Source organism: Lagopus muta, chromosome 10 (assembly GCF_023343835.1).
Source record: "Lagopus muta isolate bLagMut1 chromosome 10, bLagMut1 primary, whole genome shotgun sequence".
Classification (NCBI taxonomy): domain Eukaryota; kingdom Metazoa; phylum Chordata; class Aves; order Galliformes; family Phasianidae; genus Lagopus; species Lagopus muta.
This window is the reverse complement of record NC_064442.1, coordinates 18849606-18864530: the sequence shown is the minus strand read 5'-3', so window position 1 is coordinate 18864530 and position 14925 is coordinate 18849606. Positions and strand designations below refer to the sequence as shown.

General features: G+C 46.6%; 1 protein-coding gene across 9 annotated transcripts in view; it reads right to left on the bottom strand.

Annotated features, from left to right (window-relative positions):
- MYO9A (myosin IXA) overlaps positions 1–14925 on the bottom strand; it is a 163139-nt gene that overhangs the window by 120205 nt on the left and 28009 nt on the right. For all 9 annotated transcript variants that reach the window (XM_048956332.1, XM_048956336.1, XM_048956339.1 and 6 more), the window contains one exon: positions 12184–13105. In XM_048956332.1, coding sequence (XP_048812289.1) covers positions 12184–13026 — 843 coding nt within the window. In that variant the 5' untranslated portion in view covers positions 13027–13105. Of the gene's footprint in view, positions 1–12183; positions 13106–14925 lie in introns of those variants that run through there.

Sequence of the window (14925 nt, the reverse complement as noted above, 5' to 3'; positions counted from 1 at the left end):
GCAAACATTTCATTGTGAATAAAGCACCAGTGGTTGCCAGCACCCAGCCGACCACAAGCCCCTTCCTGCAGAAGCACTGCTTTTGGTAGCACATGAGCAGAACGACATGTGGAGCTGGCTAACTCTACATGAAGTCAAAGCAAATCTTAGAGTAGAAATGCAGTGTTTTCTCCCAGTGTACACAACTTAGTTCTAAATTAAAGCCTATTTTACTACTTGAATTTCCAATTGAAAGCTACCGACTTAATTAAACTCTCAGGAAAAATTACTGCTTAAGATCCTTCAACATCGTTACCACAAAGCAATTTAAAAATTACATCCACTGAAGTCCAGATGCAGACTGATGACTCCTGCAGACTTCAGCACAGCTCCCATGGACCCCTTCTGCCTTCAGAGCTGACAGTCAGGGCAGCCTCATTTCTCCGAAAGCTTCACACGCTGCCGGAGCACAAACAGCCAGCTGTTCTCTCAACAGCCATCTCAGCTAACCATGTGCCATTTTCCTACAGACAGACAGAATTAATGCACAAAACTTGACGTAGTTTGTTTATATTTGAATACAAGCGATTCTGCTCATTCGTGAATCTATCTTAATGAAGCTTGCCCAGCAACAAGAAACAGCAAGGGCAGAAACAGCTGATCCCATCGATCTACAAGAGATTTGCAGCCTAAATAGGGGGGAAAAAAAAGACTACAGATTCCTAGAGTGCACAAGGGCAGCACAGAGACTCCATTTGCACACAGCACAGCTCTCAGGGCCCTTTAAAAGCCCAGTGATCAATAAAGCGCAATTGGAAAACTTTGTCAGAGGGGTCTGCTAATGCTGTGGAGATTAAGCAGACGCTGATGTATGTTATCTCAGCGTTGAGTGGGTCGTTCTTTGAGAAGAGTGGACGCTGCCAGCGCAATAACGCCGCTGTGCCGCGCAGCATGGTGACTGCGTGTGAGCGCTCGGCTGGACTGACCACTGGTGGTTTCCCAAAGCTCAGCACAATCCCAGCTCTGGTTATTACTCCATTCACACCCTCGCGTGTGCCAATATCAGAAAACCCCAGAGCTGTGACCTCCTTGTGCTGGAATCGTGCGCTCCGTCAGCACACACGCTCACCCATCCAAGTACGCGTCCGCCCTGTCAATAACACGGCCTGATAAGTTTAATTAATAGCCCCGCTTGAAAAACAGGCAAACATCAATAGGAACCCTTCCCCCCCCCAAAAAAATCAATATGTTTTCTCTCAGCTTTATTGAAATTATTTAGCTTTCCTGTACCAGATGAAAACCAGATGTCCCACAGAGGGAGCGGCTGCACGAGCCAGAAGGAAAAACCAAGGCAGCAACGAGCAGGGCCCACCCATTCATTACCCCCGTATTTCACTCAAGCCATAAGGCTATTTATATTGCATCTCTATTATTACAAATATCGTAATCGTGATGTAATCCTGGAAACCTCAATTTTCTCCTTCGTAGCTGAGGAAAGGAGAAAGCAGCACGCGACTTGAACGGCTCCAGCAAAGTTTCTTTGTGCTGCATAAGCACTTTCAAAAGCCTTGCTCAGATTAATGCCAATATTATGGTCTGTAATCCCTTTTGAAGCAGACCAAGCCCAGTATTAATGCAGGCTTACTGGCTCTTGGATGCCCACTTGCCATACTTCCAACATGAAAAAAGCAGTTTGTGCACGAGGCGATTTGGGAAGTGTCACCCCAAGCACACTCCTGGGAATATTAGTTTTATCCACACCATTTGCATCAGGAATGGAGCTGCATGATGTAAAAAGCCAGGAGTGAGACGAAATGAAGAGTGATTTGCAAAGTTTCTGCTATACACAAGGGCAAAATGGTAGGTGACCTGACCTCACTGGATTTTTGCTGTCACACTGGAACAGGCTGCTCAAGGAGGCTGTGGATGCCCCATCCCTGCAGGCATTCGAGGTCAGGCTGGATGTGGCTCTGGGCAGCCTGGGCTGCTGGTTGGTGACCTGCACACAGCAGGGGGTTGGAACCAGATGGTCATTGTGATCCTTTTCAACCCTGGCCTTCCATGATTCCATGATTTTCAGGCATAATTCTCAAGAAAAGCACCGTTTTCTAACTCTTCTGCAAGCTTTGTCAATGTCTTTGCTCAAGATCTTCTCATCCAATGCTTCTGGCAGTAGAGCTCTTGAACTTTAATCAACTCTATGATAGCCATTATAGAAGCTGCAATTCAGAGCACAGGCCCAGCTTCTTCAATTTGCAGAAAAAGAAAAGCCAATGGGGAAATGAGCCTTGTCATGCTAGATTAGCTGCACAGAAATCAATCATCAGACCCTGTTTGCATACAGGCAACACATACACAGCCAGCAACACTCAGAACCACAACAGCAATCACAGTCACCAAGCAAACATGGAGCTCTCGTTGTGGGCCATTCACTCACTTTACAGAATCACAGAATGGCCTGGGTTGAAAAAGACCACAATGATCATCTGGTTCCAACCCCGTGCTATGTGCAGGATCGCCAACCAGCAGACCAGGCTGCCCAGAGCCACGTCCAGCCTGGCCTCGAATGCCTCCAGGGATGGATTTCTTCCAAACAGATGTAACACTTAAAATTCTCCCAACATTAAGCTGCTGTTGATGTCCAGTTCCACTCCCAATCGTAAGCCATGAACCCACAAACACACTCAGGCATTCACCAGGACCAAAGCAAGCCAGCAGCAACACCTCACCTTCCCATTAACAGACGCAAGAGTTGCAATAGCAGACAAAATTTCATTGCTAATGACTCTCCAAAATATTTCTGGTATCTGACACAGACGGACGAGCTTTTTCATAACATGAGTAAAGGTTTTTTTTTGCTATTGTATGCATTCCTCTGAAGCCTGAGAGTTAAGTTCACATCATGCTTTTCAGAAGGAGGATGCCAAACCGCAACCCAGCAAACTACGCTGGGTTTTACTTGATTAATCGCTTTGGCCTCCTGCATGACACCTCCAAAGCAGAGTCGTGTTCAGCAGCCCAATCCCTTGATACGTGTGAAATATCAACACCCTGGAGCTCAGATGCAGAGGGAGGAGAAACATTTCTGTGTTTTACTTTTCCCTGGAAGGCCAGCTTTGCTGCACATCGGTGCATTGCGTTTTGTGGGGCTGATCCATCGCTGACTGAGAGCTCTGGGAAGGACAGGATGGAGACGGGAGGGAGCCGAGGCACCGCTGCTAAAACAAAAAGAGCAACCAAATGCAAAAGCTGCACGTTGCATTTGGCAGCACGCTGGGATTAGATCACTGCGAATCCCAGCTTAAGCCCCTTAATAAAGTTCAAACATGAATTTCCTGACTAAGGTAAAAAGCCTGGCTAAAATTTATGAACTGCTGGCAAGTTTACCTCCATCCCAGAGGCCTCCAAATACCAAGAAAACTCTGGCCCACAAATGCAGAGTTCAGGCAGATAATTCAGCTACATTCCTCTGTTAGCATCGCTGGAGCTGGAGCTGAGGCAATGAGGAAATAAAGTGCAGTGAGAACGAAAAGACATGCCAGTGAAATACAAAGTTGGATCAATCGGCAGGAGGTAAATACCCACGCCATGCATCACATGGCCATCACTCCCTGCCGGCAGCAGCGACTGCAGGGCTCTCTCATGCACACTGCTGCTGCAGCACAGCTGGGCTCAGACACCAGCAATGCTATTCTGTGCTTCTGCAAACAACCTACTTCACTACTAAGGACACTGCTCTCCAGAACACACCCCCACTTTTTCAGAGCCTTAAACTAAACTGCAAAATGCTATTTCCAAAGCTCACAAAGTTTATTTTCAATTAAGGAGTGGATACGAGCCTCGCACAGAGGGACATTTAATTTCCTGCTCTAGGGAGGCAGGCAAATCTTCCCCAGCTTCACCAGACAGCCCACTCCACCTACCAGCAGCTGATTCCTATCTCTGCCCTGAACAATGCCTTCTAAGAAGCCTCATTGTGCTCATTTCAGAGCCCTTCTGATCTGCAGGGTGAGGAGCATTTGCAGTCCAGAGGAGGTTTTGTACAGACTGGGAACTGGGAATGCAAAGCTTGCAGCGCATGCAAAGCGCAGAGAGAAGCAGAGGCACTGGGATGCAGCACTCAGTAAGCACAAGCCTTCCAATGAAACGAGGCTTATCCAGAGGTGGAGGAAATGCCTTGTTGTATCTGCTACCTGTCACTAACTACCTGGCACTGGGATGCAACAGATGCTCTTTCTCATTTTCATCTATATCTGGAAACAACAATTTCTGCTCTTCAGAATGGTTTTCTGCAGCGCCAAGATCGCTTCCACTAAAATATATAAATGCAACACATAAATCAGCAGTTTCACAGTGAAATTTGAAAGCTTTAGGAAGAAAACCCACAGATGACCCCCACTGTTCAGCAAGCAGGGACACAGCATTACCCCCTCTATCTGCCCCTGTATCTGCCCCTGCCAGCCTGCATTTCCTAACTCTAAGTATGAAGGAAGCAGTAATTCTTTCAAAGAGAAACTAATTTTGTATTTAATTAAAATCAGTTCAATTTCATCCTTGAGCAGAGGGAACCAGAGGGATGCAGTGGTGCTGCTGAACAGCTGTGAATCAGCATTGCCAAAAAAAACATAATAACCAAAAAGATGCCACCAAGATTTTATCTTTTTCTTCAATTTTGGTGAAGCTTTACAGGACACACCGTGGCACCACTGACATTGCAAGAGTCACTGTTAAATTCAATTATTTTGGAAGCCAGAGGCTGGACCACAGCCCTGCCCTCACTATCCCACCCAGCACACAGCATCACCCCTTCCTCAAACACTCCCAGAAACATTTCTAAGCCAGCCCTCAGCTCTGAGGCAGATGGAGGCTCCAACGTTTTGCCCTCATATCACACATGAGCATTTTCATTCACCTGCCTTCCTTCTCATTTGACATCACTCACACAAGTCTTCCCCAAGGTTATACAAACTAAGTACACCTGCCTACTCTGTGGCCACCTGCAGCTCTGTGATCCCTATCATCAATGCTGTACAGGAATCCCATTTCTCTGTTCCTGCTCCCTTCCACCAAACATACTACGGATCTAGAAAACATTGGCAAAAAATAATCAGGTTTTCTTGTTTTTATCTTGGCCAGAAATCACTGATTTTAAACTAAATACATTCAATATTACTTAAAAAAAAAAACACACAAAAAAAACACAGAATTGATTACAATTACCCAAATTCCTATTTCTTTTACTAGTGCTTGTGGATTATTTGGCTTCCAGGTACCCTTTGTAATGAAGCCAACTGATGCACTTTAAATAATTACAGAATCACAGAATGGCCTGGGTTGCAAAGGAGCACAATGCACATCCAGTTCCAACCCCCTGCTGTGTGCAGGTCACCAACCAGCAGCCCAGGCTGCCCAGAGCCACATCCAGCCTGGCCCTGAATGCCTGCAGGGATGGGGCATCACAGCCTCCTTGGGCAACCTGTGCCAGTGCCTCATCACCCTCTGGGTGAAAAACTTCCTCCTCATATCCAACCTAAACCTCCCCTGTGTCAGTTTAAAACCAGCCCCCTTGTCCCATCACCATCCACCCTCACACACAGCCGTTCCCCCTCCTGTTTATCTGCTCCCTTCAAGCACTGGAAGGCCACAATGAGGTCTCCCTGGAGCCTTCTCTTCTCCAAGCTAAACAAGCCCAGTTCCCTCTTCCTTTCTTCATAATAATGGCTCGCTGTAACTGCAATCCATCCTGCTTTGGTTTGTATGATGCTCACTTTTGAATACAATTTCAATTCTTAAGCGATACTGCAAATCTCTTTCTCTATTCTTCCTTTACCCATGATTGTCATTAGGGTTTGGACTCTTGGAAATTGAAACTTACTCTTCTTTTTATGAAATTGCCAAAAACCTGAAAGTAGAACCCCTTTCTGGCTCAGCTTAGCTGGGAGCCATGCAGCTGTAAGCCAAAAGCAAGCAGCGTGCCTCCCTTCCTACAGCGTGCCCATCACACCCCAAAACATCACTGCAAAGTAACGCAGAGGGTGGCAGTGAGTAAGAGTTCTGATCTTGAAAGCTGCCTGGATTCACTATGGTTGCACACAAGCACAAGCACAGTCCCTGCTGGGGACACTCAGGGTTACTTATGGCACTGGAGGAAAAAGGTGAAACGCTGAAAGAATGAAAGAAAACTGAAGATAAACATGGAAGACGACAACTGAGAATGAGTGGTAAAAACAAAGCAATTACCCCAAAATACGTGGCAAGGGGGTAAGAAGCACAGGAGGAAGGGAAAGATGAGATAGGGGTCAACAAACAGCACTTCTTCCAGCAGAGGCAAAGCTCTGCTTGTCAGCCACACTGGGGAAACAAAATCGTTGCCCATTCTTAAAGGTGGAGAAAAAGGGGGTTCTCATAAGCCTGCTTGAATAACGAGTCACTTTTCCTGCCGTCATTTCAGGTCAGAAATAACCATCTCTGTCAGTGAAACGTAATAGAATGGACTTTCAGATCTGGGGGGGGTAATGAAATATTTGATGACTTAAAAATGACAAATAATGCAGGGAAAAAAAAAAGTCAAATTCCATCATCAATGCAGTCGATCTGGATATTCCACAGACTGCACAGAAAAATGACTGAGTGATTCAAACCTGCTGAAGCAGATGAACGTCACACTGATACAGAGGCATAAAGTGCAAAATACCACATTTGGGAAGCACTGGTGGGAAGCATTCGGTGCAGGGCCATCGCTGTGTGCCTCCTTTGTGCTGCTGCTGCTGGAGGCCGCACAAATTCTTCTCATCTTAGACACCATCAGGGCGATCTGTGCCAGGCCCCCTCAAGCTGCTCCGTGCACGGGAAGAGGAGAACATGAAGCACCCACTGCCTGATTCACAGCACACAGGAGCAATAGTAGCTGGGCACATGCCGGGTTAAAAACAGTAAGAAGCGAGCAAAGAGACAACACTGCCTCTTCCATTCGTACAAAGCCATTTTTAAGACAGGAAAACTGCAGGGCATGTGGTACAACCTCGTAACTTAAAAACAGCACACTGAAAATTGGACCTGGGGTACTAAACTAGATGATCTCATTTCTTTTTTTCTGACAGAAAAGATGCTGCTGACAGAGCACTGATGCTGCTCTGCAAAGCACTGGAGGAGCAGCTCAGGATGCTCCTCACCCAGCTTTGCATTGGTGGCTCCTGGTGACAGCAGCTCCTCCACATCCAGCACTGCAGGTCCGGCCGTGCCCAGCTCTTGGAGTTAATGGATGTTTTTCTCCACTCAATAGCTCTTTGTTCAGCTCTGGACACGTTTGGAAGCACAGCCTGCAGCTCTGGCAGGGGAGCAGTGTTGCACCTAGCTGCGGCCAGCTGCTGCCGGCAGCTCCCAGCTCAGGCAAGGAGGGGAGCTGCCTGCTCCTAGCTGAAGCCAAGCTTCATACACTCTACTTAAATAGCTTTTAATTGCTGCTTACATATGCCTCCAACAATTCAATGAGAACGAAAAAGGAAGGCTGTTAGACTTCCAGGCTGCAAGAGTGAAGCTGTAGCTTCCACGCACACCTGGGACTGGTGGTGTAATAACATGGCTCCAGAAGTTTAAAATAAAATCAAATTTCAATTAAAGAGATGACTGCAGTGCTGTTCCTAAGATTCCAACACAAATCTGCACCTACTGGGAAGGCACACAGCCCTGCACCTCTACAAAAAACTGAATGCTCTTTTACAAAAGCAACTCAAGCCATCATTCTTCCTCTCTTTTTTTGGCACTGGCTATCAGGGATGAATGACAGCAACAGCTCCTATGCACAGCCAGCAATGTTCACTAGCCTATGGCTGAAACATTTTTTTGTTATTATTTTTAAACAATTGAGAAATCCCTGCTGGGACGTTCAGAAGATGCATACAAACAGCTGCTTAGAAAACGTGTCTGGCTTTTGCAGTTTGCAACGCAGTACTTCTTGTGACAAACAAGACCTCAAGATGTTGGGATCGCTACGGGTTACCTAACAACCCAGTGCCAGCTCCTCGAGACCCGGGCACATCCATTACCTCTCAGGGATGTGTGGAAACCTGCTGCTTCTCTGTTTATGCTGAAAGTTAAAAAAATGATGTATTGATTTAATAGATTGAGTTGCATCAGTCCTTTCCAGCAGTGCTGACACACGGCTGGCTCCTCACTGGGTGGAGGAGAGCACCTGGTGGTCCTGGTGGCTGGGGGCAACACAGGAACTCTCCTCTACTGAAAGGTGTAAAACCATGAAAATATCAATAAAATATCAAGCTCATCTTGAGGCTTTAACTCCTTTAATTAAAGGGAAAACAGTATTTAAACAATTGTCATAAACAAGTCCTGAAAATCGATACTAGTCGGAGCAAAATGACAGTTAGTGAGAAAATGCTCCTGCATTACTCCTTACATGAGATTTCAAACACGGTCAGCTTTTCTGGGATTTCTACCACTGTTACCTTCCTGCTGAGAGCCGATTTACTGCCATCTCACAAAGAGTTTAAGCTTGCATTTGCCCATTAAATGCTTTGTAAAAACACACATGTATTGTTTACAAAGCTATTTTGCATCAGTTTGCACAGATATACCCCCAAAAGTTTAAAGACCCACGGATGCCTCAATACACAACCAAGACCTGCCTAAAAAACCACAGCATGGTGTGTCACGGCGTGCACCACGTTCTTTACGTTAAGAGTTCAAAAAGAAAGATGGGAGACCCAGGTTTCCTGGTTTTTCCCCAGCACAGAAGGTCATAAGGGCTCCTTTGCAAGAAAAATGTCCATCGCTCATCAGGTGTAATAAGCACCTGAACTATCAGCGCTTACCTGAAACGTTAACTTCACCTTCATAACTCACATCCCATCCCGTCTTCAGGTTGGTATTTTCATCTCTTATTTGGATGGAAGAGAGAGAGAGCTAATCCAGGACAAGCTCATGCTTTTATATGATTGAGCTGTAGCTAAATATTCCACCTCAAGCACCTGGGAATCAAAGTGGGTCCCGTAACTTCTCCCGACCAACTTTCCCACTGCAGAGATAATGCACCATTAAAAATCTTCCTTTGGATAGAAGCATGACCTTTGGAGCTCAGTTTGCTGGTTCAGAGCTGGGAAGCCAGAGCAACTTGTTCCCCAAGCACTCAGAATTGGTGGGTGCTGAAGGAATGCTTCACATGCAGCTCCTTATGCCACGCTTAAATGGTTCTGGCCAAGCAGTTCTGACCTTTCTGACCATTGCACCTGGACTGGAAGCTGTGCATATTTGGGTATGGTGAACTAAGGCAGTGAATGATGCCACCAAGAGGGGTTGAATGCTCGGGAAGCTGAATGTATGAGGACCAGGAACACTGCACAGGAAAACCAGAAACCCATCCCTGCATCTGACTGGGGACAGAACACAAAGTGGTTTGAACGTGAGGCTGTGGATGCCCCATCCCTGCAGGCATTCAAGGCCAGGCTGGATGTGGCTCCGGGCAGCCTGGGCTGCTGGTTGGTGACCTGCACACAGCAGGGGGTTGGAACTGGATGATTATTTGGTCCTTCTCAACCCAGGCCATTCTGTGATTCTGTGATACAAACAGATGTGTAAGTTGGAGGTAACTGCTACAAAACTGGTGGCCACCAGTAAAGGACCACTGAACACACACAAAACATCTCCAATTTGCAGTGCAGTATAAAGAGAGGAGAGTCATTGGCAGATGGTGTTTATTCCACAGAGTTCAACTATTTCACAGGAGCCCTGGAGTCACTACAGGAGAGACACACCAGTAACTGGAAGTCCTGCAATAACAACACTTTTGGAGAGCAAACCTCCTTTGGAATGAGAATGAAAGCGAAAACATTTCTTCTTCTATATGTTGCCTATTTCTCTCTCTAAAAAAAATGTCCAACTCTTGGAGTGTTTCACTGAAGGACATACACACAAACCACACGTGCAAAACGCCTGGCACGCTTCGTCGATGCCTTCTTAAATAACATCAGGGCTGGCATCTAAATGAAAAGCAACAATCCATATGGTAATTAAGCAGTGAAGCTATGCACTCCACATCCCTGATGGAGCATCAAGCTGAGCACAATGAAATTTTCACCTAAGGCATGGCATGAAGTGTATTGGAAACAGAACTGCACGGGCAGTTGTTCCTCTGATATCTATGTAGAACATCTGAATCTGAGAAGCTCAGTGTTGGAACTAACTACGGCAGGAGTTCTGCTCTCTGGCAATCCAGCTCTACTGCTACCCTGCTGAAAATGCCATCTTCCATAGGTAAACAGGCTACATAAGGAAATGGGAAACAATTCAGAAAAATGCAAAGAAAATCACCTATTCAAACCAACTCAAACCTTGTCTTTATTAAAAAAAAACATGTGGTATTTAGGTAATATCATTTAACATGAAATGAACAGAGAATTACATCATTTCACAGATGCCAGAACTAGGCACAAGTGATGGGATTTGACTGAGGTCAGCCAGCAGAGTGAAACAGCCCTGCACAGCCACTCTGAAAAGCACTGCTCCAAAGCAAGTCTGCCCACTGAATCTATTAGGAAAAGGGAAAAGACTTCAGGCTTATGTCAGATGCGCATCAGAAGGAGGCACCCCTGCACCCAGCTCCTGGACAACACCACAGCATTCAGATGACAGTAACAGCTTGCCTTGGAAAGCACAGCTTGGACAGAGCTCACCGGAATCTTGTAATGACTTCTGCAAGAAAAGAGCTCCAAAACAATAGCCTTGGGCTATTCCAAAAGGTAAAGCAGGAAAATAGCAAAGCTGCAGCAAACCTTGCGCTCGCTGTGCTTCCGCTCCCTCCCTGCGAGCGTGGCTGCAGAGCGATTCCCAGGAACAGGCTGTGCTCTTGCAAGTGTTTTGCAAGCAGGCAGGGTACTAAATTGGAATGAGCTCCTCTTATTTGCTGTGCTCTGGTCTCAAAATCCAAAGTCGAAGCACCAACACGTCCATCGCTGTGCACTTGTCTCTTAAAAGGCAAGCCTGAGATAAATGCAATTTTGTTTTCGATAAACAGAAGAAAAAGAGGATCCAAGGAGGCTTCTAAAGGAAGGGAAAAGAATGAAGAAAGAGGAAAAATGATACAGATGTTCAGCAGCCACCACAAACACAAGGAATCAAGAGGTCAACCTGCAAACTGTTCTCAAGGTAACAAGCCCTCACAGCCAATCCTCTCTGCAGATCCCTTTTTAAGGCAATTCTAGGAAGTGAAGGAAAAACAGAGGTATGCATATCTTATCTGTAAGGCTACTTGATTTGTGACTGCGTTGAATAGAACTGGCAGACCAGAAGAAATTCTGGATTAACCCAACCTCGGAGCGACCTGGAAGCAGCTGAAGTGCAACAAGAGAAGCGCAGCTGCCAGAACGAAGGAATGCAGAGTTCTGCCCCAAAAGCAAAAGGAGCAGCAGCCAGGATTCCCCAAACCCACAGTGCCCAGAGCCCAAGTCCTCGGGCTCACCGGTGGTATGCAGACAGGGAGAGCTGCTATCACTGCCTGCAGCTGCCAGAACACTTGCAGTGCTGCAGGAAGTATGGCCAACATATTCCGAGACACCAGCCAGGAATTAGGATACTCCCAAACAAACAGATGAAAGTTCACTCAGAAATAACAAAAAATGACAACTCTAGCGAAAACTATTTCAACGAATTACACAACAGGCTCAAAGCAAATCAAAGAATGAATTACTGTATCCCACCTTTAGACTACCATATCTGTAAAGGTAACGTTGCGGTTCGTTCTACTTCATTTCCTTACCAGAAAAGCCCTCAGAAAATAACATATAATATAAGCTAGGTACTGATGACCAGAAAATAAACTGTTGGCTATTAAAATTCCTCTTGAACTATCCCCCAGCTCAGTGAAGCACATAGAAAAAAAAATACCTACATGCTACAATGCCACAAATTCAGTCTGCAACGTACAAAATAAAGGCTACTGGCAATTCATGAAAGGGTATGAAGGGCGAAAACAAACGCACTAATGAACTTGCTGAAGCCATTTGCTGTGATTCTTTTCCCTTTCCTGAATCATGCAGTATTCTCCAGGCTGAAAAGCAACCTCCCGTTACTGCTCATCCTGTTGTAACTCACTCTATTATCAGCATTTACCAGGCAGCCTCGTAATACAACCGCAACTACTTGGGTTTTTTACACCATGAGAAACTTTCCACACTGCTATCATTTCCATCTTACCTCAAGCACTGGTCCAGCTCCAAGAATAATCTGCTCGACTCCGCTAGCAAATCCTTTCTGGCTGAGGGCAGTGAGGTGATGAATCAGAAAGTTTGTGCTCTGCGTCTTCCCCGAGCCGCTCTCCCCTGAAATCACGATGCACTGGTTCTTCCTGCGCTGAAGCATGGCGTGGTAGGCCACATCTGCCACGGCGTAAATGTGGGGCTCCAGCTTGCCCAGCTGATGGTTATCGTACATTTTGACATACTTAGGGTTATAAATAGGTAGAAACTTGAATGGGTTGATAACTATGAGGATGCTGCCTACGTAGGTGTAGATTTTCTCTTGCTTAAAGCGGTTCCGGAGGTTCTCCAGGAGCGTTTTCTCGTTCAAGTCAGGCAGGCCGCACAAGTCATCGTAGTCCTTCTGCTGTGGCTGGGGCAGGAAGCCCCGCTCCACCATCCTGCGGCGCTCCTCCGTCACCCGCAGCCAGGACTGCAGGCTGCCATAGTGGATGGAACCATCGAGGTTCTTCTCCCGCAGGAGGAAGCGGTAATCCTCGCCGCTCGTCCGGTTCTCGAGAGCCATGCGAGGCCACAGCATCATGCGCTGGACCGGGCAGTCGGTGGGGTTGAGGATCCATTCCTCCCCACCGAACTCCTTCACTTCCGCGAGGACATAGCATTTTGTTTTCTCGAGCTGGAGTTTATTGATGAGCGAATCGATCACCTCGGCAGCAGTGGAGGTTTTCCGGGCGGTGATGGGGCAATAGATGGTCCCTTCGGCGATGCTCCCGGGGTAGATGTGCAAGGTGTACTCGCTGTCTTCAAAGCGTCGTCTGCCTCCAACATCATTCACACTCATATTGGATCCTTTCCCATCAGTACCTGCACTGCATAGTTGGGACGGGCCTGGACGTTGTCAGGTCATCATGCTATCAACACTGAAAACGGAGAAAGAGGTTAAGCTCAAATGCTGCCCACTTCAGGCATATAAATAGGAAGGGGAACAACTGCTTACAAGGGTGGATAGTGATAGGACAAGAGGGAACAGCCTTAACCTGACACAGGGGAGGTTTAGGTTGGATGTTAGGAGGAGGTTTTTCACCCAGAGGATGATGAGGCACTGAAACAGGCTGCCCAAGGAGGCTGTGGATGCCCCATCCCTGCAGGCATTCAAGGCCAGGCTGGATGTGGCTCTGGGCAGCCTGGGCTGCTGGTTGGTGACCTGCACACAGCAGGGGGTTGGAACTGGATGAGCACTGTGCTCCTTTTCAACCCAGGCCATTCTGTGATTCTGTGATTCAGGCTCACCACTATTCAGACAGAGCCACCCACATCACCTCAACCTTTTGCAAGTTTTTCCCTGGCCCTGAGGCATCAAAGATGCAAGCAGCCCCCCTGGTATTCCACGCATTCTCATTTTTACTAAGAATAAAATCAACACAAAAAGTATTCCTTTGGGAACAACACACCAGACAGCATGCTGAACCAGCAGTGACACAGTGCTCACGCCAAAAGGTGCTTCAGCTTCATCAAATATCACTACCAAATAGCTCATATGAGAGTTAGTGCCTCTATTTCTATGCTTACAAGTTTCATGCAAACCTAAGGCAAGCATCATCCAAACATGACCTTGGAAAACTTTGGTTCTCCCAACACTGACTTCCCTTTGCACATAAACTATGGATTTTCTAGAGCCTCTAAGAGAACTCATCCTACCTTAAATTTAAAATGCCAGCTTAAGCAGCTTTAGTGAGCCACCTTAAGGGCACGTCCCAGCCAAGCAGAAAACGCTTTCCCTGTCAATTCAAAGGCCCTTCTGACAAGCAGTTAAAATGACTCTTGAAACAATGATTTATTTGCCTAGTCACAAGTTCAAAAACCACCCGTGACTCAGCTCTCATGAGGTTCAAGTTGTCTCAGACTGGAAATAGATTTAATTCCTTCACCAGTTCAAGAATCGAAACTGCTGATAAGCTTTGCTGCAGCGCTAACAGAAGGAGGATCTCACACTGGTTTCTTTTACCCACCCCTACCGCTGCTCTGAAATCCAGCCTGTGATACAAATCACCACATTACTGCGTACTGTTAGGGTGCCTGACACTCTCAAATCTCAGCTGCTTTGCATTAAGACAAAACGACCACTCATCTCTCCTGGGAACCTCCTCCCTGCCCCAGAGCCATAACCCCACAGCAGTGGATATAGCCTTTTTCTCCCAACCCATCAGGGCTCTAACAGTGGCACTTCTGCATCCACCAAGTCCACCTTACGTGTCCACACTTACAGCAGGCATGACACATCACAGCCCACTCACTCATGCATTTTTATTTCTCTCATACTGCCTATAACCCACAAAACTCAAACCTCTGGTGCTGAAACATCAAATATAGGAAACTTCTCGGACTTCATCCCCAAGAAGACGAGACACCCCACCATCAGCCCCAAATAAATGCCATTCCAGAGCCAGAGGTCCTCAGCGCCCCAGCAAGTCACAACGAGCTCAAAATTCCCCTCAAAGATCTTCATGTAATTCCACTATCGAGACAGAAGAGAGGTGAAATTTCATATAGATGAAGGTTTGCGTGATGTCCAGGCTTGTGCTGAGCTTTTCATTGAGCATCAAGCTCAGTGTGGTTAAAAGAAGTGTCAGAACCCACACTGGGTCTGGGGTGCTCCTGAGCTCCAGGTATTTGGAACTGGGCATTGGTACTCCTTTCAAACACTCCCCCTGTCCTTGTGTCCCAACACTACCATCAGTAC